Genomic DNA, 24,772 nt, shown 5'->3' on the forward strand with positions numbered 1-24,772 from the left:
CGGCAGCTAATGATTCCCCATCTTTAATCAGGCCTGGCTGGCAGGGCCTTTTCGATCCGGGTAAATGAGTGCCTGGGGTCAGGGCTGGCTCTGGGAATTGGCTTTCCAGGGCCAAGGAGGGAGGCCCAAGGAAAACACGGCTGCACCCATCACGGGCCCTCAGGGAGCGGCAGAGAAAGAACAACACTGTCGGAGGGCGGCTTCCCAGCAGACGGCACGCCCGGGCCTCACGGATCCATGCACTCACCTCCCGCCCGCCCCCACTCTGTCCTTCAGCAAAGGGGTACAGAGCTCCGTGTGCGTGCCAGGCTTTCACTGAACAGCCACTCATTAAGCGCCGACTGCATGCCAGGGCCTACCCCAGGCACGAGGGTGCGTAGTGGAAGAGACAGGGGTGGGGGATCCACACTTATTAAGCACCTGCTGTCGCTGGACCTGGCACCGACGAGAGGTGTCCCCTGCAGCCTGGATGGCCGCGCGCACCAACTTCCCGCCTGTGGTCGGTAGCCCCACTCAATGCATGAGGAGACGGAGGCTGTGGGAGGAGGAAACACTGACCGTGTGTCACACAGCGGGAGGTGGGGAGCCGGGTCCAGGTCTGGAGGAGGCCCCGACCCTCCACCCACACTGAGCCTGCCCTGTGTCCCGCAGGTCCTGGAGGAGCGCATGAAGCTGGAGTGCAAGTGCCACGGCGTGTCGGGCTCGTGCACCACCAAGACGTGCTGGACCACGCTGCCCAAGTTCCGCGAGGTGGGCCACCTGCTCAAGGAGAAGTACAACGTGGCGGTGCAGGTGGAGGTGGTGCGGGCCAGCCGCCTGCGGCAGCCCACCTTCCTGCGCATCAAACAGCTGCGCAGCTACCAGAAGCCCATGGAGACGGACCTGGTGTACATCGAGAAGTCGCCCAACTACTGCGAGGAGGACGCGGCCACGGGCAGCGTGGGCACCCAGGGCCGTCTGTGCAACCGCACGTCGCCCGGCGCCGACGGCTGCGACACCATGTGCTGCGGCCGAGGCTACAACACCCACCAGTACACCAAGGTCTGGCAGTGCAACTGCAAGTTCCACTGGTGCTGCTTCGTCAAGTGCAACACGTGCAGCGAGCGCACCGAGGTCTTCACCTGCAAGTGAGCGGCTCCTCCCCGCCCCGCGGCCCCGCCCCCCCGCCCCGCGGCCCCGCCCAGCGGCGTTTTGCACTTCTGCTCCCAGCCGGGGCCGCCGGCAGAGGTGGGTGGAGAAGGTGGGAGCTCCGCGGGCGGGCGCGGCAGAGCTCCCCCGGGGCCGGTCACCCTCTCCTTGCCCCCCAGGGGCTCCCTCCTGCCATTCCTGTCCCCTCCCGTGGCAGAACAGTGCCCATCACCTGGCCCAGAGGGCGAGGCCAATGGCATGAGTGTCCCCGAGGGGCCCAGTGAATTTCTTTTCTTTTCTCCGGGAGAGTGAACCCCAAGGACACCCACATACCCCGGAAAGCAAAGCGACAAGACTCTGAGTGTCCTCCCCCGCCTGGTGGTATGGACACGGAAAGACTGTCCCAGGCCACCTCAGTCACTGGGCTCCAGGGCGGTTTGGGCAAATGTTGACAAAAATTATTTATGTTTTCTTAGTATCAGAAGAGGACTTTAGCACTAAGGCATAGCCGGTCCTAACTCCATACTCTGTTAGCTCATCCCCTTGCTGCTCTCTGCTTCCTCTTTTGGCCCCTCGGTACCCTCGGGAGCATCCCTGTGTATGGCCCTGTCCCTGGGGAGGTGGCGGTGCACGCGGTCCCCATGTGAGCTGGGCAGGGGCTTGGTGGCTGACATGACCAAGACGGCCTCTGAGGAGAGCCACGTACAGGGACCTCTGGCCCTTCCTTTCCTTCTTTTGAAAACCAGCTCTAGCAAATCAAAATGTCACCCATGTCAGGTTCCAGGAGTGCTGCATCCCCTCCCTAATGCTGGTGCCCTTCCAGTCCCCCGCCAGCCTGACACCCCCTAGTTTACAGAGCCCCCTCCCACCCTGGAACCAGCCGAGACCCCAGGACAGCGCTGAGCCGGGGCAAGCTGGTGGGAAGGGGGATAGTTCAGGGGTGTTCGCCTTATTTGACAGATGGGGAAACTGAGGCCAAGAATGGCTCAAGCACTAGCCAGAGACCCCAAGGCCGTGAGTGGAGGCTCCCCCATACCAGGCCTCCTGACCCTGAAGGACATGTTCTGGGGATGCCCAGGGTGAGGGGCAGCCCCCATACCTTGAAAAATCTGGCCGTGCTCTTCCCCCCCGCTGCCAGCCTCACTGGGGTCCACGCCCCACCTCGAGGTGCCTTTGAGAGTTTCTCCTGTGGTCTTCTTGCCCAATCCTGGTCCTTTCGCCCTGGCCCGGATGCTGAGAAAACTCGGATAGGGCGTTGCTCCGCTGGGTTCCCACCTGCTGTGCGAGCAGACACTCCCCCGTGGTCCCCATACCACGCAGACCCTCCCTTGAGGTCCGAATCACCCCGAAACCTGGGAAACGGGAATGGAAAGGGGTCCTGCTTGGTTTTAAACTGTGTGCGGGATAGGGAGAGATTGGGGGCCGGGGACTTGGCACTGGACGTGTCCTCTGACACTATTCCCACCCACCTTGGGGAGACTGAGGCACAACTTGTCCGGGCCCAGAAAGGCTGGTGTGCACCTGCTTCTGGAGCACCACTGCCCATGCACTTGTCCCTGCTCTGAATTTAGGGTGTTTTCTCGCAGAAACCCGTGGAAATGTGTCTTCAGGCTACTGACCAGCCAAGTGGGCCGGACATTAGCCTGGGGTGAGTGACCCTGGGCCCTGGCCCTGGCGTCCACCCTGCCTGCCTCGATGATGCCAGGACGCTCCACCAACAGCGGCTGTCCTGGGAGCTTCCAGGCCACTGTGAATGCCCCCCAGTCCCCTTCCCCCCCGATCCCGGGTCCCAGGACACCCCCAAGTCCACAGGCCTAGCATCTTCTGCCAAGGAACCTGGTTAACTTATATTGTTATATAACGTCGAAATGTCTATAGTGTCTTTTAAATTATTGTGACCTACACTGGGTGCTGGGGGGCGGGGGTGGCCGCGCTGTCCCCGAGCCAGCCTCCTCCTCCTGCTTGAAACAGACCCTTGGACCCTTGGGGCCCCTGATGCCACCAAGTCATGCGCACTGTCCCTCGGCTACGAGGTGCCGCCGCCGAGACCCCGCCGCCCCCTAACAGTCTGTCAGCAGCAGCCCTTCCCTTGGGTGGGGGTGGGGTGTCAGCGTGGCCCAGGCAGGGACGGGGGTGGCCGAGGCGCTGCGTGTCTCCACAGTGCCCTCACTTCAGGAGAGCTGCTGGGGTTCTGATGGGCTGTGTCTGGCCTCCCCGAGAGGGGAGCGCTCGGCTCCAATAAAGCTGGAATCAGAGAAGTGAGTGTGCGGAGTCTCTGCAGCTCTGGGGCGGGCGGGGAGACGCCTGAGCGGCCGGCCAAGGCCCGGCCCAGCCCCGCTCCCCCTCGCCCCTCTGTGCGGGCTGGGCTGGTGCCGTGCGAGGGGAGGGGCTTGCCATGCTGAACCTACAGGAACCTTTAGCCTGTCCCCATCTGGCAAGGGCCACTGGTGGAAGCTGGGCACAGACCCTGAGGCCTCCCTGGACAGCCTGGGTCAGGCCGCAGGGACAGGAGGGCCACGGCCCCGTGCTGAGCCGACTAGGGCTGCGGGGCTGGGTGCTACTCTCAGGAGAAGCGGAAGCCTGAGGGTGGGTGACCCGCAGCCAGGAGGCCCTGGGCCCGTCTGACCCCCTCCTTCCCCTTCTGACCCCAGGAGGGGTCTGTCCCCAGGGTCCCCGTGGGTCTGTCCAGTTGTATCTGCTGGGTTTTGACTCCAGTGCCCCCCTGGGGCGCTCCTTGCCCTCTCCAGGTGTGGGAAGGCAGACCAAGGTCCCTGGGAGCTCAGCGGCCCCTGGCTGGCCACCAGGCCTTGCTGCTTCTCCCCAGAGGCCCGGCCTCCGCCCGTGGTAACTAACCGTGTGAGCAGTGAGGATGAATGGCATTCCTGCTGAGGGCCGGAAGGCATGCGGTGGGGCCGGTTTGGCCACTGCCCGCTGTCCCGGCAGCCTGGCATCAGGCAGAACCGCTGATCAAACAGCCCCCGTCTGCCTGGGTACCCACAGAGCCTGGCCCCAGACCCACATCCCTGCGGAGGGGCCACCAGGTGGGCTTTTGGAGGAGGGTGCGCCCCTCCAGGGGGAGACAGGAGAGAGCCCTGGATCTGGAGTCCAAGCCCTGTCCCTCCCGCCTCCCAACCCGGGGCACGGCAGCCCATGGTGCGCCCCCCCCAGAAGGCCTCAGTTTCCCCATGTGGCAGCCGGAGGTGGCCGGGGCCAGGACTCGGGGGTCAACAGGCTCTGTGGGGCCTGAGCCAGGCCTGGGCCGGGGGGTTGGGGGGTGCTTGGCAGGAGGCCCCTGCTCCCACCAGACGGTAAGCAAATCTGCGGTGGCGGCTGCGGTGGAACGCCAGGGTCCGGCTACTCCCACAGGGCCAGGAATGAGGAAAGAGCTCCGAGAATGCCACGGCCCCGGTGCCCAGACTGTACTTATTTCTTGGCTACGGTTCAACCCCAGCCCCGGCCTCCCAGGGCCGCCCAGCACATCCTCCAAGGGGCCCTGCCCGAGGCTTCGAGCCCACACTGCCTGGCCCAGCCTGGGGGACCCCCTGACCCTCAGCCCCAGGCTCCACCTCTGAGGTTACTATTTCAGAAGCATTTCCCCAGGCGGCCCTACACCCCCGGCACACGGTGGCTCATTGCCCCCAGAGTGACACCTGCGCCCCGGGGCTCTGGCCCATCTCTCTCTGCTGGCCCCGGGCATGCCGGGTACCATCCTGCCTCTGAATTTGCCCGGGATGCACCTTCTCCAGGCTTGCCTTCCCTCTGTGCCGGAGAGAGCACAGAATCCCCGAGGCAGGAGCGGTCCTGTGGGCTTCCCTGAGTAGGATTCGGGGACACTAGCAGGGGGAGCCTGGAGTTTTGAGTGCAACGTCTCCATCACCCATTCATTCATTCATTCACTTGTTCATTCACTCATTCAGGCTTGCTGGAGGCCAGGCCCTGGTCTGGCCCGGGGGGGTGGGAGGAGGTTCAAGCCTGGCCTTGACCCCCAGGGGCTCCAGGTCTTCGTTCCACTCCTGCCTTAGGCAGGAAGCCCATTCTGGGGGTGCAGCTGCGGACTGACGCAGCCCGGGAGACGGAAAGCGCTTTGGACCGGCTCTTCCACACCTCTGAGCCTCAATTTCCCCCTCTGTGGGATGGACACAGAGGAGCCAGCTCTGTCCAGCCAGGCTGGGGTTCCCTCTTCCTCTGTCTGGAGGACACTCCTGCCCACACTTTGCTCTCAGGCCGAGCTCTTGCATTGAGGTCTCTCACGCTGTTCCCCCTACGGGCTGTCCACTCAGCTGCTGCCTAGTGGGCAGAGCCCACAGGGGCCCTGTGGCCATGGTGGGCAGAGGCTCTCTCCTTGCTGTGGCCTTTGAAGTCCTTCCTGACCCTCTGTCTCATCTCCTACAGCCCGAGACCCCCCACACAAGGCCCCTGGCCCTGCCAGCAAGCTTCCCCTCCCCAGAGCTGCCCCCAGCTGCTACCCAGCCTTTGCTCCAGCTGTGCCCACACCCCTCTTCCCTATAACGCCCCTGCTTCCCCAAAAAGCTCGCTGGGGCTTCTGTCCTCCCTTACCTTCCATCTCGGCTCTTGTCCTCATGGGCAGAGGTCTCATTGCTGGGACCACCCCCCTCCCCCAGCAGGCTGAGGGCCCTTGGAAGTGAGCAGGCCTGTGGAATACTGAATAACGCCCTCCACCACGCCAGCCGCTGGGTCTGGTCCACGGTTACCCATAACCTTCACAGCACCCCTTTCCCAGATAGGTCAGTGCTAGCTCTATTTTATAGATAGGAAAACGGAGGCACAGAGAATACAGTATTCTGTCCAAGGTCATCCAGCTGGTGAGAGGCAGAACCGGGATTTGAACTCAGGTGTCTTCTGGCATCTTCCTTCCACCCAATTCATATGCCAACTCCCACGAGGGGAAACTGAGGCCCCGAGGCCTTGTGCAAGGCCTCACAGAGGTGAGTGGGAAGAGAATGGCTGAGGCAGGTCTCAGGGAGGGGATGACGGCAACTCACTCTTCACCGAGCACAGAACAGGGAAGACAGGGCTAAAAAGTAGCAGGAAGGGTCTGGGTTAGTTACCTGAGTGAACTTCATAACGCCCAGAGCTGGGAGGTGGGGAGGGGTCAGGAGGGCTGGCTGTGGGCCTGGTGAAGGGAAAAGGGGCAGGTGACCTGGGTTGGGTGGGCCTGGGGCGGCACAGCTGTGGTCTAGGGGGCCTGAAGGGCCCGGGAGGGGGACGAGAGGCGAGTGGGGACTGAAGCTCCCGACATTCAGGAAGTTGTGAGGTCCTCTGAGCAGAGCACGTCCCCCAGGAGGCATGGCGCTGGGGCAGGGCCCCCGGGAGCCAGGAGGTTCAGCTGAACATGACCTTGGACCTCTGCTGCTGCCGTCCCTGCCCTTCTCTCCTCTTGGTCGGAGCTTGAGCCCACCTTCCTTCTCTGATGCCCCCGCCTGCTCATCAGGTCCTTGGTCTTGTAGGACCTGGGGACTCAGCTGCGTGACCTGGGCGTTCCAGGACTCTTGGGAATCAGAACCTGTAGGTCTCAGAGCTCCCAGGGAGTCGCAGGCCTGGCACCCACAGCAGTGCCCAGCAGAGTCCTGGGAGGAGTCTGGGAGGTGGGCAGGTGGTCCACCAAATGCACTGGTGAAGGGGGGTCAGGGCCCACCTGCAGCCTCCCCTGGGCGGGCAGTGCTCCTAGGGTGCCAGGGGTGAGCAGCGCCCGGACCGGAGCTGCCTGGCCAGCCCCCCTGGCTGGCCTGTCCTCTGGTGGGCTGCGTGCCTCTCTGAGCACAGCTGGAATCCTGCAGCCACCTGGGATGCTGTAGAATGGCTGCCCCTGCAGCCTCGCAAGGAAGCAGCCCAGATGCAGGCAGTGCAGGCCCAGGATCAGGAGTCCTCTTACTCCCCCTGCAGGCAGAGGCCAGTGGCCGGCAGGGCAGCCGGGGCTGAGACGCCCTCCAGGAGGTGGACCCAGGTGGCCTCGCTCGTCCCCCGTGGGTGGCCAGCCCACACACCCTGAGGCCCAGCGGTGGCCTCTAGGACTCCACTCCTTCCAGACTAGCCTAGTGTGGGGTCTCGCTGGTAACGCTGGGCAGGACTCCCGTGGAGGCCTCTCCAGGGGTCTGCAGCTCGGGAAGCTGCCTGCCTGAGCTGCCGGAGCTGGGCCGCAGCTAGGGCCGCTCGGCTGCTCCAGCGGCTCCTGCATCGCCCCAGCCCCAGAGTGGGCTGGGGGGCTTTGCCCAAGTCCCTCCCCTGGTTTCGGGCTCAAACCCTCACTTCTGGTCCCCGAGCCCCTCTTTTTCTGCCAAGCAGGACGGGATGGTGCAGCCACCCCTCCCCGCATTCCTTTCCCCTCGTCCACCACCGCGCATCTCCTCGGGGCCCGGAGCTTGCTGGGCATGGTGGGGTCCCAGAAATGAGCCTGAAATGAGGTCCTCCCTTAAAAGCCCCAGGCCAGGATGGGGGACAGAAGGATGAACAGCAGGTGCTTCAGTGCGCGTCCCCCCACCGCCCGCCATCCCCGAGGCTGCAGCGGAGGGAGGAGGGGCTGGGAGTGCAGGGGGGCAGGGTACCGACCTCGGGGCTGGGGTGGGGGTGGGGAGGGGGCGTGGGGTTGTCGGCAAAGCTTCCCGGAGGAGCAGCCTCTAGGCTGAGGCCTCAAAGGAAAGGGAGGGGTCGGGAGGGAGGCAGGAGGAAAAGAGATGTTCCAGGGTCAGCAACGGAGGTGGGTGAGGGTCTAGGGTGGGACCCGGAGCATGGAGTGTATGGGGGCTGGGCAGTGGGGAGAGTGGAGCTTGGAGAGCTGCCCCACCACTGATAAGGTTCCGGAAGTTTCTGGAAGGACAGAAGGGAACCTTGCCCTTGAGTCTCATGGCTTCCAGCATTTGTCAAGAACACTCAGTCCCCGCTCCTCCTTGCCCCCGGGGCCAGCGTGGTCCCATGCCTTCTGGGCAAAGCCAGCTGGCTTCCCTGACACCCAGGCTGCAATCTGCAGCGCCCCCATTCCATAAAGAAGTCTCTCGAACAAGAGCCATCGGGCTGGGAGGGGTGTGGGGGGGAGGGCTGGGCACTGGGGGCCTTCCTGAAGCCACTCTGCCCGCCTCGCCACCTTGGCTGGGCCTGGAGGCCGGGCTGTCCGTTGCCCTCTGGCTGGCTGCTCATCAGATCCAGGATGGGCCCAGCTGCTCGAGCCCCCCTTGCCTCCCGCTTTGAGCTACCAAGGCTGATGCCAGGACTCTGAGCTTCTCCTTGTCAGCCAGTGCAGGGAGGGGCACCCTGCCTGCTGAGGAAGTGGGGATGGCCTTGTCGATGGGTCCTGACACAGAAGGGGTGACTAACGCCAGCTTCCCCTCCTGGGTTCCCAGGGAAGGAGGATCGATTAAATCTCAACAGCAAACACTCGGAGAGGGAGGGCAACTGGTGGCGACGGAGCTGAGTCACCAGGGCTGTCTCCAGGAGCTGGGGGTGTGCACACGGCTGGGGTGGCGGCGGGGGGGGGGCCCTCCCTGATCTCAGCAGCCCGGCTCTAGTGGAAAGGGCCTGCCAGCGCCGCTCACTGAGGAGACTTTGGGGCAACCCTAGGAGGTCTGGTGGGGGGCAGGCCTCAGGCCACATTAGGAGGAGTTTCTCACTGCCTGAGCTACTGGAAGCAAGGAGTTCCCTATCGCTGCAGGAATTCAAGCATGGTTTGATCTCCACATGATGGAGAGGGAGCCTCCACAGTATTCTGACTTCATTGATTCTCAGATGCTGCGAGTCTGAACTTTCTGTCTAGGGTTCCAGGAGTCCTGGTGCTGTGGCTGGAAGAGGGCCCGGGTGGGGTGCAGATGGATGGGGTCGGGCTCTGGGGAGGCTGCCTTGCCCAGGTCCTCTTCTCCTGCACCTCACAGGAAGTTTCCTCTGGAGGCAAGAAGCCTCGTTTCACCCTTATTCATTTGCTTGACAAATGTTATTGTGCCTCTCTTGCGTGTCAGGCACTGGCGATGCAGCAAAAGTCCTGCCCGTGGGGAGCTGACAGTCTGCAGGGGGCATGAGACGAGCATCTATCAGCCATGTAATAAACATCATAGACCATAAAGGGCTCTTTGCAGAAGAGGGTAATCAGGGCTTAGGAAAAGCCAAGCAGGTTATGTAAGATGGGTGGGTGGTCAGAGCTGGCCACATGGATGAGATGCCACTTGATGGAGGCAAGGAGGGGAGACATAGAAGATGCTCCAGGCAGAGGGACCAGCCAGGCCAGAGGCTGGGAGGAGAGAGAACAGTCGGTGGACTGGGGGAGCTGAGCACGCAGCTGCCCCTCAGGTGCAGGGAGTAGGGACTCGCTCCAGGGCGTGCAGGGTTGGGGAGGAACCGGCACGCAGGCCTGCCTCCTGCGCAGAGGGCCTGGCCCCTCTTCACCCCGGTGGCCTGCGGATGGAGGGGGTGGCTGGGTGGGCCAGGGAGCACGCTGACAGCAGGGGCGCTGGGTCTGATCCTTTCCTGTCTTTGTGAACTTGGCCGACCGTGCCTCAGTTTCCCCTCTGTAAGACAGGACGAGAGTGCCTGTCCAGGGGCTGTGAGGAGGGTCCAGACAAGCGCCCAGAAGAAGTCCTCAGCCTTTCGCCCCTCCTCACCCTCAGCATCCAGTCCCACTGAGGGACAGAGGGCAGGCGTGCCCCCAGGCCGGCAGCCAAGCAAGGACACTGGCAAGCCCCTCTGCCGCCCGCCCTGCTCAGTGCCCCTCCCCTCGGGCAGGCTCGTGGGTGGGGTGGGGGCTGTGGAGTAGACGGCCCCTCCCACCCTCCCCTGGGGAAAGCAGGGCTGTCTCCCTGGGGACCTCTGCCTGTGCGGAGAGGCCTTGCCAGCCCTGACTGGGGTGGGCACCACGGGCTCTGGGAGGGTACCAAGAGCCCTGCCCCGGGGCGCCCTCGCCTCTTTATAGTTTATAAGTTTCTCTCAGGACCGTGGTCTACCGCAGCTCAGGGCCTGGGGGCCCCGGGTCCCAACCTCTCCCTTGTCCTCGGAGTCTTCCTCAGCTGGTGCCCTTCCCCCTCTCTGGTTCCTTCCTGCGGGGCTTTTCTCCCTTTGCTGGCCCCTGACTGAGGCTGGGACTCAGGGGCTCAGGGTCCCCTCCCGTCCCCTCATGGGGTTCTCAGGGCCACAAGGCCGTCTGTGGTTCCGAATCACTGTGTCCCAGGCCAGGGTGGCCATCGACCTCCTTGAGCCCCTGCAAGCTCCTGCAGGTGGCACCCAGCATGTCCCCCCGCCCTGGGGATCCCTCCCCACAGCCTGCCACCCCCCGTGCCTGAGGACCTCCAGGTTCACGCCCCAGCTCTACCCTGGAGCGCAGCGCAGCCCGGCACCGCGGCCTGCGGTGTGAACACACCACCTGGCGGCAGCCCCCTTGCACCGTCTCCAGCCCTTCCTTCAGCCCTTCTTTGGGGCCTCTGCTCCCTCTGGCTGGTGGCTCCCCTGGTGGCTCCTGGTCACCCTTCAGCTGGGACGTGGCTTCTGCCAGGACACCCCGTCTGTGCCACCCCTGCCCCAGCTGTGTTAGCGTTGTCTCTTTCCTTGTTAGTCGGGGGGCGTATTATTGTTACCACCGGGTGAAGGCGGGGCCGCGACGGTGTCCAAGCCCCTCCTGGCTGCCCCCTACCCCGATGCGGCCCCTGGCCTGGCTGGCCTGGCGCTGACATGCCTCCTGCAGGGCTGTAATGGGCACCTTGACCCCATAATCGTTTTCTGATACCGTCGTGCTCCCGTCACCGGCAGTTAAGTCACAACTTGGCACGAGACTGGGAGCGCCAGGCCAGGACCAACCGGCGGGCGGGGCAGGAATCCCCGCAGGGACACGAGATGCGCCTATTTTTAGCCTGGAGAAGAAAACTAAACCCCAACACACACAACACGCAGCACAAATATTTGTTCTTATTCTTAAAAGGGCTCGGGCGGCGGGTTTGGGGCCTGCAGCACACGCTGGGCTGAGGCGCGCTGGCTCAGGGGAAGGCTGGCCTGTCCCCGCACGCCCCAGCCAGCGCGCCCTCCTGCGGCCCCCGCCCTGTGCCCCGGAGCCTCCCAGGTCCCCACCCACCAGCGCTGTCCCCAGGCACCGGGCCCCTCTCCCCTCAGCGGCCACGGAAACCCTGGCCTCCCGCGAAGTCTCCCCCCGCTCCGGATGCCCAGTCGCCCTCAGACCAGCCTCCGTCAGCCGTGGGGAGTGGCAGACGTGCCCCATTTGGGGTTGCCGCTCCGGCTGCCCCTGTTGGCTACTGCTCTGCATCCCGGGTGTGAGGAAGACACCCCAAGGTGCTCCCACCCCAGGGAATGCTTTCGCTGCAGTGAGTGAGGATGCAGCCCGGGCTCCCCTTCCCTGGGTGCCCAGGAGGAGGCCGGGCACTCTCTCCTACGGCTGCTCTAACCAACCTCCGCAGCTGGGCGGCTCTACTTCTGAGGCCAGAAGTCCGAAGTCGAGGTATGGGCAGGGCCACCTCCCTGGGAGGTGCTCGGGGAGAATTCTTCCAGCTCCTGGTGGCTGCCGGCATCCTTGGCTTGTGGCCGCGTCACGCCAGCCTTCAAGGCCAGCATCTTCCCGCCTCTCTCTGCCCCGTCTTCACGTGGCTGCGCCCCTCTATGTGTTGGAGCCCCTCTGCTCCCTCTCAGGACCCCTTTGGCTGCGTTTAGGGCCCACGGATAATCCGGGATAATCTCCCACCTCAAGATTCTGACTTTAATCACATGTACCATGTAAGGAAACACGTACAAGCACGGCATTAGGACCTGGATGTCTCTGAGGCCACTCTTCAGCCCTCTACAGACAGCCTGGGCTGGTGGACTCCCCAGACCCCGCCCACCAGAGGCAGCTCCTTCTAAGAAGAGTGCAGGGTTGGTGGGGGAGTCCACAAGTCAGAGGGCGGCTGTTACTGCCCGAATTGGGGTTTGCAGGAGAAACGCAGAGCTCCTGGCTGCATCCCAGCCCGCGGGGCCTGGCTGCTGGCTGGGCTGTGAGGGCCACTCTGGGGTGGAGTGTGGGCCCGGGTTGGCTTTGGCTCACACTTGTGGGCCGTGTGCTAGCGAAGAAGCACGTGCCCCAGGCTGGCCGGCGTCAGCACGGTCCACGCCTCCGAGGGCTCTCCCTCGCGAGGTCCTTACCAGCAGGAGCGTGCTGGTGAGGACTGAACGTCCAGTGAACAGTGGCTACTAATACTCTCCCGACTCTGCGCTGTCCCCACCCAGCCCCTCCTGCCCGGCACCTTCTGGTTCCCCTCAACTTGGCCGGGGTCTACCCGCGACTCCTGGTATCCCTCCTGCCCCCTGATCTGCCGGTGGGGCGGATGAGGTGCCTTCTGCCTGGAACAGTCCCCAGAACACCTCCGTGTGGCTGTCCTCCTGCTTTGGGTCTCAGCTTGGTGGTCACCAGCTCAGACAGACCCTCCCGGGCTCCGTACTGCAGAGGCCATGTCGCTGTCTGCCCCGTCCCCGGAGCTGGCTCTCCCTGAGCTTGTCCCCCAGACTTCCGGTTGATTCCACTGGAATGTACAACCATTGCTGGCTTGTCACCAGCGAGGCCCAGTGACAGGGCCCAGGGCATAGCAGGAATACAGCAATGTTTTGTTGACCCAATCAATGGGTGGAGGTTTTCCAGACATTGGTTCAATGAGAAAATGCCGTAAATACCAGAAAACAACAATACATAAAAACAAAACCAAACTGCTTAGTGATGCTAAGCAGACCCGTCTCGCAGCCCAAGCAACAGAGTAGCTCCCACCCCAGGCCCGAGGTCCTGGCTGGGTTCAAGCTTCCTGCAGGATTAGGAGCTCAGGGAGAGCTTGTGCCCAGTGAGCGCATCTACTCTATGCCAGGGCCACCCAGTGAACAGAGGGCTGAGGGCCAGGCCCAGGGACACTCCCAGCTGGAGGACCCACGCCGGGGCCCTTAGCCCATTCTCAGAGCCCAAGAGAGCTTTCCAGAGAAGAACGAGAGGCTGGACTTCTTTCCATCGTGTCCTGGAGCCATGCACACCGTGGGGCTCCGTGACGACTCTTGAACCGAATCAAACAGAAGGCTGAGAGGAGGCCCTGCCATCCCTGTGCACACAGCCAGGCAGAGCTCCAAGGGGCATTCTCGGTGGTTTAAATCCCAAACCCTCTTCCCCCTCACAGCCAGTGTGTGTGCAGGGAGAAGGCCTTGGGGCCTGAATCACTGGCGTGGCCGACCTCGGGGGCGGGCACAGAACCAGCAGTCCTTTCCTGCTCAGACCTTGTTTCCAGATGGGGGCAGCGAGGGGCAGGGGACACTGGGGCGTGTTCCCTGCGGCCCTGGGCTCAGAGCAGGGGTCTAGGCTCTGCTCGGGGCAAGGCTCTGGGCCCTGCGCCCTGGCCCTGCAGAACAGCTCGGCCGCGACCGCTTTTACAAGCTGGGGTTCCACCGAAGGCTTAGTTTAACAAAAGGTCTCTGCTACTAAAGATGTCTGACAACCACGAAGGAAGTCCTGCCCTGCAGTTTCATGGAAGGTGCGCAAGGCTTGGAGAGGGACGCCATCTGCCCTGGGCCAGAGAGGCCGTGCTGGTCCCCGGGTTCCCCCCAGCCAAAGCTCCCTGAAACTGGGCTCTCAGCTTCTGCAAACTGGGGGTGGCCTGGGACAGAGCAGCTCAGCACCGGTCCCATCACCCCCGACTCAGCCGGGGACCCAAAGTCCCGGCAGAAAGCCCAAGTCGAGGTTCTGTGCTCGAATGTCCCTGAGTGAAACTGTCACATGAAAGACAAGTTCCAGAAATGCTTTGAGAGCTTTTAGGCATGCTAATTAGCCACGGAGGTCGTGGGTCAGAGCAGGTGGTACAAGGACGCCTTGTTACCGGGTACGGGCTGGCTTACCTAGGGTTACGGCGGGAGACCCGCCTGCCATTTCCCAGGAGGTCCGGCTGCTGTCCACTGCTGGCTGTCGCCCCATGGAGAGGGGAGGTCCAGACAGAGCCGGGTCCCCTGTGCCCCATGGACAGGCGGGGCCTCAGTGCTGATTGATCCCGTGAGGCGACGGTGCAGCCTACCTGCCCATACCACCACGACCCTAGGCCTCCTGGTTGGAAGTGAGAAAGGCTTGGTCCTGCCGGATGGAGCTGCCCAGCAAAGAAACCAGACAAGGACCCAGGGCCCAGAGGGAAGCGCCTGGTGGGAAGCAGGGCTGTGGGACTCAGAGGACCCAGCTTCCTAAGGCCAAGTTCAACTTTCCAGATCTGGCTGGCGGAGACGGGGCAGGGACTTCCGGAGCCCAGGGTGAGGGCAGGAAAGCCCAGGTGGGCATGTTGGTGCCCACAGCATGCAAGCAGAGCTCTGGGAGGCCAGCAAAGGCTGGGTCCAGAGTGTGCATGGCTTCACTGCTGAGCCTGGACAGCCCCAAAAGCGCGGTCACCCCCTGGCATGGCCTGGTGACGCCTGGGGTCAGGTCCGATGGACGCTCTCAGGCCCCTGGCCCCGGGCTCTCGGTGCGTCTGCCACTACTGGCTGTCAGCTTTGGCAGGAAGGTCTCTCCTCTGTGGGTGCATAGCCAGCACCTGCCCCAGACCTCCCAAAGGTAGCAAGTGGAAGAATGCACTATGGGGTCGGTGAACAGAAGGACCAGTGAATGAATGAAGGAGAACGTGAGGCATCCATGGGGGGAGGAATGAATGAACATGTGAACAGAAGCACTGCCCGCAGAGCAGCCCCCCGCGCGGGGCAGAGGAGCCCCACGCCACGCCCAAGTAGTACCGTGCTGGGGGCCAGAGAGGGGTTGGCCCGGGCCCCCGTCCTCAGCGCCTCGGTGGCTGCTAGGTCTTTGAACACCCCAGTGGTTCCCCGGGGTCCCACAGGACATGAATGTGGCCGGAGTGGCCCGTTCTCCAACCCACAGTACCTCAGGCCCCCCCTTCCCCGGTGCCACTGCTCCCCCGGCCCCGTCGGCTTGCTTTTCCTTTCCCAAGGTGACCCTCCAATCCTCTCTGCTGGGTGAACTCCTGTGCATCCTTTAAGAGCAGTTCACAAGTCACCTGCTCCAGGAAGCCCCAGGTGCTACACAGACAAGGGCAGGAGCAGGGGCTCCAGGGGCCCAGTCACAGCCAACTCATCCCAGTGGCTGTGAGGGGCTATGCTGCCCTCCTGTCGGCACCCAAGCGCTCACGCCGCAATGGGCCCGGAGCAGAGTCGAGGGGAGAGAGACTCCCGCATGCAGTGCTCCGCGGGGGCAGGTGGGGTGAGGGGCCTGGCGGAGGGCGAGCGAGGCCTGCGACAGCGCCTGCTGGTGACTGCGGTTGGGATGGCATCGGCAGAACGGGAAGCAGTCTGGTCTCCGCGGCCTGGCGCTCTTCCCCCTGAGCCGTGAACATTCTCTGACCCTTCCGGGTGTCCAGTAGGGCAGGGGAGGGGGTGTGGGGTGACTCACAGGCTGGACCCCACCCTGTTCCATACCCATCAGGGCTGGTAGGGCCCAGGAAGCGGCCCTGTTGTCCCGGGCTGGGGAACGTCCCTGGCTCCCCTCTGTGAGGCAGTCACGGCCGCATCACAGCCACAACCCCACTCCTGTGAGCTGCCTGGGCTCCCGCCTTTTACCGGGGATGCCTTGGAGCTTGGAGGGGCCCGAGAGCCAGCGCCGGTGGGCCTTAGCACAGAAGCTCCCCTCTGGGCCCTCAGCATCCTCGCCTGTGATAATCCCACGCCCTGGGAAGACGCCCCAGACCCTCTGCTTGGACCCAGGAGGGGCACCCCTGGGGTTTTCACCGGTTGCCCCACCCTTGGGGTAATTGAGAAAGCGGCTTCCTTTTAATTAAAGCTCTGGGAAGGGCCTGAGCTCCCCAGGAAAGGAAAAGTGGAGATGCAGAATAATTAGCCAGACAAAAGGCAAATCCTCTTAGCATCTCCCTGGGCGAGCGCAGGTTAATTGGTTGACGCTCCTACGGCCGCCCAGCCAGACACCCGGCTTTCCCCAGCCTCCCGCTGCTCGCTGACCTCGAGGCCACACCTGCCCCGCGGTCCAGCGTGGGAACCCAGCGGGGACTCCAGTTGCCCTCTGATCCTCCCTGCCCCACCAGGCCTCTGCTCAGCCTCCGGCCCCTCCCTCGTGTCCCCGCCCGCCCCCCCCCCCAGAGCCTGGCTGAGCCTTCGGAGCAGCCCTGGCTGGTCTCCCTGGAGCTCCTGCCCCCTGGGCAAGCACCCCCACCCTGCCCCAAAGGCACGCTCTCCTGCGGCCACGTTCCAGCCACAGCACCCCTCTGAACATTTGCCCAGGACCCACCCCTCTGCCTGGGAAGCCTACACCGCCCCCCCCCAACTCCCGGACCCCCGACCCCGGGATGGCTTCTCCTGCAGGGGCAGGGCTGGCCCAGCCTCTCCTGAGACCAGCCTCTAGGCGGGGAGCCACCGTGTGGCCCTCACAGCAGGTAGCGTCGCTGGCTCTAAAGCCCGGCTCTCCAGCCGGGCCCTGGCTAAACTGTCCCCAGGCAGGGCTGGAGTTCTCCCCAGGGACTCAGGGCCAGCGCACGCCCGGCACACAGTAGGCACTTAAGGATGGCCAGGTGCCTGGCAAAGGTTGATGCGGGTCGGAATAAGGAGGGAGCTGGCTTGGAGAAACTGGGAAGTTATCAGTGGACAAGAAGGAAGGAAGGGGAGACGATGGGAGGGAGAGAAGGAGGGAGGGAGGGAAATAGAGAGAAGAGGCGGGAGGCAGGGGGCATCGGAGCCTGAGGACCTGACCAGGGCACCTTGAGGACTGGCCAAGGCCCACCGGGAGGCCCATTCCATTTCCACCTTCGTTAAAAATCATCCTGAAATGGCCATTTTCCTGTCCTGCTATGGTGAGGCCTTTCGCTGGTTGTGGCCTCTGGTTGGATTGCAGAGCCGCACGCACCTTTGTCATCGTCCACAACCACGGAGGGAGCCAAAGCGCCGGGCCTGCCTCTGGTTCAGGTGGCGAGGCCACCGAGGCGGGGGGGGGGGGGGGGAATGCCGGGGTGGGGGCGGGGGATGCCGGGGCCGAGGGTCAGGAGCTGAGCCTTGGAAGAGCAGGGGCTGCAGTGGAGGGGTGCGTCCCCGTCCTCCGGGCTCGGGGGGTGAGTGTGGGGTGCAGAGAGGGGTGGGCCTGGCCTGAGGTCACGGCAGGGCTCCTCGGGGCCGCCCCGGGGCCCCTGCCTGCTGCCCGCACCCGGTGGACGGTGACTCAGCCCCACGGCTCGGTCTGAGGCCGCGGGCCACGGCGGGGTTTCCAGTTGTGCAGAAAGGCAGACAGCTGTTTATTTTCCTTGCAGTGAAGGGGGGCGGCGGGGGCGGCGGGAGCTGGCCCTGCCTGTTCTCACACTGGTGCAGGCTCCCCAGGAGCCCCCGCGAGGAAGGCGGCCCCGGGGACAGGCCGCCGGGGGTAGTGGGGCTGGGGGCCTCCCCCCGCACTGCCGGGGCAGCCGGCCAAAGCCAATTCCACAGGCCAGTTCCTGGGGAGGGATGCTGGGGTTTCCGAGGTCGGGAAGGAACTGGCAAAACTCGATTCATGATGTCACCCGCCCAGCCCCAGCCCTGGCCCAGGCCCCGGCCCGGCCACCGCCTTTTGAAGACGAGGGGCACCCCGGGGTCTGCGCAGAGCCGCTGCGGTGGGGCACCCGGGGAGGGCTCAGGTGCCTATCCCAGAGCGTCCCCGGCCCGCCCCTGCCCCTCGACGCCCAGATCCTGACCGATGGAGTCGCCAACCTGGGGAGCCCCTGGGAGGTGGAGACCGAGTCCCCCGTCCCCGGGCCCGGCCTCAGTGGCATCGAGTGGGTGTTTCCCGAACAAAGAGAACATCCTTCCAAGAGGCAGTGATTCACCCATCCTGGGAGGCCCTCCCAAGGACGGCTGACCCTCCTCCCGGCAGGCCAGGAGCTCGGGCCCCAGGGGACACAGGGGCCCCAGGGGGGACGTAGACCCCTGCCCGGGCCAGGGCCCGAGGTGCAGGGTTAGGGGGCCGTGCGGTCTGCGGCCTGGATGCCCCTGCCCGAGCCTCCCAAGTCGAGGACCCCTCCCGGTGGGCAGAGGATGGACAAGAGCAACCATCTTCCTTCTCCCTTTCTGGGATTTCCAGTTTTCTGCCGCAAGCACTATTTTTTCTGGAACTTTTTAATGAAGTATAACCCACAGGAAAGTGGACACAGAAGTGTACAGCTCGACGAATTTTCACAAACCAAACCCTGCACGTAAGCGGCACCAGATCAGAAACAGAACGTGGCCGGTTCCCAGAGGCCCCGGAGCCCCTCCTGGCTGTGGTCCCACCCGGGCCGCCTTTTGCGCTTCCCTTCTGCCTTATCCCTCACAGGGATGGTCACACGGCCTGTCCCCTCAGCTCTCTGGATTCTGTGTCCGACTCTGTGTTTGTGAAGGAAAATGACTGTGGGAGGGGCGGGATATGTGAGTTAGCTGGATCAGGGTAATCACAACACGGAGTGTACGTTATCAAAACTTCACACTGTGTGTCTTAAATAGTACACTTTTTAGGGTAAGTGGTATCTCAGTGAAGCTGGAAACAAAAGAAGGCATCAACACACAAAAATGGTGTTTACGAGGTTCTCCCACACTGTTGTGTGTGGTTGTAACTCATGTAATGCCCCCCCTTTTTTAAAAAATAGACTTTTTTCTTAGAGCAGTTTTGGTTTACAAAAAAACTGAGGAAAAAGGTATAGAGTTCCCATATACCCCACTCCCCACACCCCCTACAGTTTCTCCTATTGTTCACATCTGCCATTAGTGTGGTGCCTTTATTATCATTGATGAGCCAGTATTGATACATTATCATTCATAAAGTCCATAGTTTACTTTAGGGTTCACTCAGTGTTATACATTCTATAGGTTTGGACAAATGTATAATGACATGTGTCCACCATTACAGTATCATACAGAGTGTTTCCACTGCCCTTAAAATCCTCTGTGCTCCCCCTGTCCACCCCGCCTCTTCCTGCCCCCAATCCTTGGCAACCACTGGTCTTCCTGTCTCCATAGTTTTGCCTCTTCCAGAATGTCATAGAGTTGGAATCGTACATTACGTAGCCTTTTCAGATTGGCTTCTTTAACTCCGTGATACGCATTTAAGTTTCTTGCATATATTTTCATGGCTTGATAGCTCATTTCTTCTCAGCACTGAATACTATTCCGTTGTCTGGATGGACCACAGTTTGTTTATCCATTCACACGCTAAAGGACATCTTGGTTGCCTCCACGTTTGGGCAGTTATGAGTAAAGCTGCTGGAGACATCCAGGTGCAGGTTTTCATGTAGACACGTTTTCTACTTCTTTGGGGAAATACCAAGGAGAGTGGATGCTGGAACATATGGTAAAAGTATGTTTAGTTTTGTAAGAAACTTCCAAACCGTCTTTCAAAGTGGCTGCACCATTTTGCATCCCCACCAGCCACGCATGAGAGTTCCTGCTGCTCCACATCCTCGTCAGCACTTGGTATTGTCAGTCACCTGGATTTTGGCCCTTCTACTAGGTGTGTATTGGTATCTCATTGTTATTTTAATTTGCATTTCCCTGATTATATGTGACGATGAGCATCTTTTCATATGCTTCTTTATCGTCTTTGGTGGGGGTGTCTTTTCAGAAGTTTTGTCCATTTTTAAAATTGATCTCTTTGCTTTCTTATCATTGAGTTTTAAGAGTTCTTTGTATATTTAGGATACCAGTCCTTTATCAGATGTGTTTTGCAAATATTTTCTCCCAGGCTGTGGCTCGTCTTCTTCTCTTGACATTGCTTCTCACAGAGCAGAAGTGTTTAATTTGAATGAAGTCCGGCTAATGGATTATCTCCTTCACGGATCACACCTTTGGTGTGATTGCCATTATCAAGATCATCTAGGTTTTCTCCTGTGTTCTTTTCTAGGAGTCTTCTAGTTTTACACTTTACATTGAGACCTATGATTTTGAGTTGCTTTTTGTGAAGGTTGTAAGGTCTGTGTCTAGATTCTCTTTTTGCATGTGGCTGTCCAGTTGCTCCAGCACCATGTGTTGAAAAAGCCTTTTCTTTGTTCCATTGCGTTGCCTGTTCTCCTCTATCGAAGGTCAGCTGACTATGTTTATGGGCGTCTATTTCTGGGCTCTCTGTTCTGTTCTGCTGATCTATTTGTCTGTTCTTTCACTGATACCGTGCTGTCTTGATTCTTGTAGCTTTGCAGGCTTGTGTACTGTGCATTACTGTAGCTTTCTGGTCAGTCTTGTGTAATACTCTTTTTAATGAAGAAAATCGGCCAATGTTATTTTTAAGAGATGCCACGGTAAAAATGGCTCTGCCTGCAGCTGGCCTGCTTTTTGGGGTGTCTGCTCTGCTCACCCCATGTTACCTGGCAGTGACTTCCAGGCCCCTGTGGGCCCCTGGGTGGCAGGTCGTGGGGGGAGGGGGACCCCCTCTTCATCTCCCCAATGTTGGTGAGTCTGGTTTTGTTTCTCAGGCTTGTGGTGAGTGTGTGTACAGGGGGGGGAGTGGGGAGGGGGGAATTCCTTGATGTGGTTTGAACATTAACCATTTTATCAGCCAGACCAGGCCTTGTGGCAGCCGAGGTGGACATCTCCCACTGCTGGCTTCCTGGGGCCACTCTAGACAGAGTCCCCGTCAATGTCACTGCAGTCTCGGGGGGAGGGGGAGGAGGGTAGCCGCGTCCCTGTGGCACCTTGGGCAGGTCACTCCTTCTCTGAGCCTCTATTTCCTCACCTGAAAATTGGGTCCCAGCCCTGCCCAGAGAGGGAGTGAGGCCAGGTCAGTCGATGGGCAGAAAGCCCTTTGCAAACTGTAAAGTGCCGGGCAGACCCGTGAATGTTGAGGTCAGCAGGAGTGAGCATGGGCCAGGCGGCCCACCGAGGTGGTGGAGATGGGCCGGGAGGAGAGCTTTCCGGGCGCCTCTGTCCTAATTCACAGGTGTCTCCCTGTCTCCTGAGGGACGAGGGATGCAACTTTCCAGGCATACAGGTGCAGGAGGTAACGGGGGTCCCTGACCTGGTTCTTCCTGTCTCCCGGCCCCAGCTTTCTCCCAGGCCGGGCCGTCGACCTGGTGAACGGCTGGCGTTGAGCAGATTGAAACATCCGGAAAGCCTGGTGCTTTGTGAAAGAAATAAGACTGGAGAAGGAGGAAGGGGTGCCTCCTGACACCCCTGGAACTCGAGGCCTGGGAGTTGAGACTCTGTTCTTTGGTCAGTGGGGAGCCATGGAAGGTTCCTGGGCTTGGAGGGAATAGCGGTTGGAGGGAGATCACCCTGGTGGGCCCTTCTCGATCTCTGTAATGTACAAGCCCCTCTCAGGACATCCGTTCCCTTGACTAAGAGACAACCCGTCCGAGGCTGGAGCGAGGCTTCACCAAGCCAGTGACCCGAGGCCCCTGGTGGGTGCCGGCTACGCGGTAGGCCGCTGCTCTCCAGCACTAGCTGTGCTCCTGGGTGGGGGCCACTGGGCTCCCCGTGACTGTGGACAGCTCCTCATCTTGCAGACCTGGAGACGAGCCCAGGCCAGCCCAGGGCGGAGCCCCCTCCCCACTCGGCGGGACAGCGCGCAGCAGGCCTGGCAGAATCATTTGTTACGTCCAATGAGTCCACCCAGGCTCCCCAGGAGGACATTAGACACTGCCTGAGCCAGTCACAGGTGTGGGCTTACCGGCCAGCAGCTGTTCCTTCATTTTCTACCAGAAGCTGCACCTGCCGCGCCTCTGAAGCCAGTCGGCCAGGCACAGCCCCTTGGTGGTCTGCTCAGACATGGGCCTCCCTCTGCCAGAGACCCGGCCTCACTTCCTGCCTTTCCTCCAGTCTCCCACCCCCACTCTCTAGCAGCCCTCTCTGACCTCAGACTCCACCTGGGTCCTCGGCTCCCTTCTCTGCCAGGCTGACTCCCGCTCACCTTCTAAGACAAAGTGCCTGCTTCTCTACTCCTCCAGGAAGCCCTCCCTGCTTCCTCTCTGGCAGGGCCCTGATGAGGGACACCCAGGGGCCCAGGGAGCCCTTCCTGAAGGTCAGGAGGACTTCCTGGAGGAGGTGATAATGGAGCAGAGGTTTAAGTCAAGAGGAGACAAAAGGGAGTTACTGACGAAGGACTGTCAGGTGGGCCTAACACTGGCCACTCACGTCTCTATGGAAACGGGCAGGGTAGCGTAGTGGTCAAGAAAGTGAGTTCTGGAGCCCCTGCTGTGACCGTGACCCCTCTGTGCTTTGCAAGAGGAGAGTAAGCCATGGCCGCACTGGGCTGTGGGACTGAACAGTCCACACATGGAAAGCGTGGGATCGGGGCCGGTCGCTGGGAACACGGTGCCCAGTGGTCATCGAGTCACAGAAGCCCCCAACGGGAGGTTACTGGGCTGCATGACCAGGGGCTGAGAGATGCCAGGTGCCTGTTCTGGGGAGACGCCAGGAGCAGACCCAGACAGTCCAGCCCTAGATGAAGCCTTCAAGCCCCTCCGGCCCGGGCACTGCCCCAGGGGGTTGGACAGAGACCCCGGGGGAGGGACAGAGGTCACCAGCATCCCATGGAGCAAGCAGGACGAGGGACTGTCCAGGCCCAGGGAGGGGCAGAGGGGCCAACTAATGGCAGAGTGGGAAGTGGGGCTGGGCCCCTGGGCAGGCCAAAGTTGGGGAACATATAATTTTATCGTCCAAACAAGGACACATTTTGAAAGGATGGGGGACACTAAAAATCATTTCAATTATCAGTTGTTTGAACAAACAAAATCGTTTTATGGTAATGATGGTTCTATAAAACAGTTATATTCAAAAAAATTTGTTTTAACAATTACTTTTGAAATAATTTAAATAAATTGTATCAGTGTACATTAAGGCCCCTTAAAAAAATAAGCCTGTCCCAAATATTATGAACATTAAAAAAATAACACACGTAGAATGTCGATTCTTGGTCACACTCACATCTTTGAGCCCCATCTATTTGTTCCTGGAATTTCTCTCCACAGTGCATTTTAAAAAATATGGTCTTATTATTTTTAAGGTTTATTTCCATCAGTTCCAATAATCTTCAAAGCTGCTTATGATGTGAATGTATTGGTACCTTTGCTCAATGCTTCTCTGCAGGTCACAATGTTTTAGTTGAGAAGATTCTCTGTCTACGGGGCTGAGGGACCTGGTAAGCTCAGAAGAAATTCTATAAACAAAGGAAGTTCTAAATTCTAATATTTTGTGTAAACATTTCGACCCAAACATTCTCACAGACACTGCCTTTTGGCCTCCATTCAGGGTGCAAATATCCAAGAGCTAAAGACAAACCGTAAGAGACACATCTTGTCAAATAAGTTGTCTACTACTTATGATTCTTTTTAATGATTCTTCAAATTTAGACGCTGCAAAACTGTGGGCCAGCCCATTGCAATCCAGACTATAAATGTACCCAGTTAGGGAGACCGGGATTGACACGTATACACTAATATGTATAAAGTAGATAACCAATAAGAACCTGCTGTATAAAAAATAAATAAATAAAATTGAATTTAAAAAAAATGTACCCAATTAACAATAGGAACCCCATCCCCAGATGCTTCTCACACGTCAGGCTGTGCCAACGGGCAGCTGTGCAATTACAGAATGAAGCCTTGTCACCCTTTGCTTTCCCACCGGCGAATGGGATCGACTCCTCCCTTGGGGATGAATTTTAATGTCTTCTGGTTTGCAGGCTGCATTTTGAATCTTTGCAATTCTGTAAAGGCTTTGAACGCTGAAGCTTTTGGTGCTCTATTTGTTGAAATACTTGACCGAGAATTTCTGATGAATTGCAAGTGAAATTTAGAAATCTCACTCCCCAAACACCTGTGAGCATCGTAGGTCTCTTGGGCTGAGTCATGAAGCATGGCTCCAGGGGCTCTGGGGTTGAAGGGCGACAGGGGGCAGCGGGCGGCATGTGCCCTGAGGGCTGGGGCACTTTCTATGCAACGCCGCCGCATCCTCGAAGAACCTCGACTGTTCAGCCCTGGCCGGGGCACATGTGAAAACACATATAAAGGCTGATCACCACAGCTCCTGATTTTTTTTTTTTTGCGGTACGCGGGCCTCTCACTGTCGTGGCCTCTCCCGTTGCGGAGCACAGGCTCCGGACGCGCAGGCTCAGCGGCCATGGCTCACGGGCCCAGCCGCTCCGCAGCATGTGGGATCTTCCCGGACCGGGGCATGAACCCTTTTCCCCTGCATCGGCAGGGGGACTCTCAACCACTGCGCCACCAGGGAAGCCCGGAACATTGCTTTTAACACCAGAATCTGTATCGCTGGACACGTCGTTTTGCAAAACCAAATCATTTTGTCTTCGCGCTGAACTTCTAGCTGAGTTTACGAGCATGTTCACAGTCATGTCACCCCAGTCACCTCGTCAGAACTGACCTCTGAAAGCTTTACCTTGATTGCATAAATGGGGTGGAAACGTCTGCTGTTGGACCGGCTGACCCGTGTGCCACTACTGGCGAATAGGAGGGTCAGCCCCCCAGGCGTCCCGAGTCAGGGCGCTGCAGCCCCTACCCCAGGACTCCCGCCAGCGACCCCTGTCCCGGAAGCACGAGCCGCTGCTGCCCAGGGCCCCGTGCCCTGTCTGGGCTGGTCGGCTCTGGGGGACCAGAGGCTGAGAGGTGGGCCTCGTGAAGACCCCTGGGCTTCTTTCACTGACTCAGAGCCACCCCCAGTCAGGAGCACGGGGCTGGGATTTAGAGAGCACTGGGGAAACTGA

The 24,772-nt window shown here is 60.6% G+C and overlaps 1 protein-coding gene across 16 annotated transcripts in view; it reads left to right on the forward strand.

Moving 5' to 3' along the window:
• The window catches only part of WNT7B (Wnt family member 7B), a 120,766-nt gene that overhangs the window by 49,326 nt on the left and 46,668 nt on the right, over positions 1–24,772 (forward strand). For 7 of the 16 annotated variants that reach the window (XR_009543598.1, XR_009543596.1, XR_009543597.1 and 4 more), the window contains exon 4: positions 652–1,127. Coding sequence is in view for 10 of the 16 variants with exons in the window: in XM_060166903.1 (XP_060022886.1) it covers positions 652–1,127 (476 nt within the window). In the remaining 6 variants the exon portion in view is untranslated. Of the gene's footprint in view, positions 1–651; positions 1,132–2,714; positions 3,621–19,463; positions 19,574–21,097; positions 23,581–24,772 lie in introns of those variants that run through there. The other 9 variants (XR_009543600.1, XM_060166904.1, XM_060166910.1 and 6 more) reach the window with 9 other exon arrangements.

The sequence above is a fragment of the Lagenorhynchus albirostris genome, chromosome 11 (genome assembly GCF_949774975.1).
Source record: "Lagenorhynchus albirostris chromosome 11, mLagAlb1.1, whole genome shotgun sequence".
Taxonomy (NCBI): domain Eukaryota; kingdom Metazoa; phylum Chordata; class Mammalia; order Artiodactyla; family Delphinidae; genus Lagenorhynchus; species Lagenorhynchus albirostris.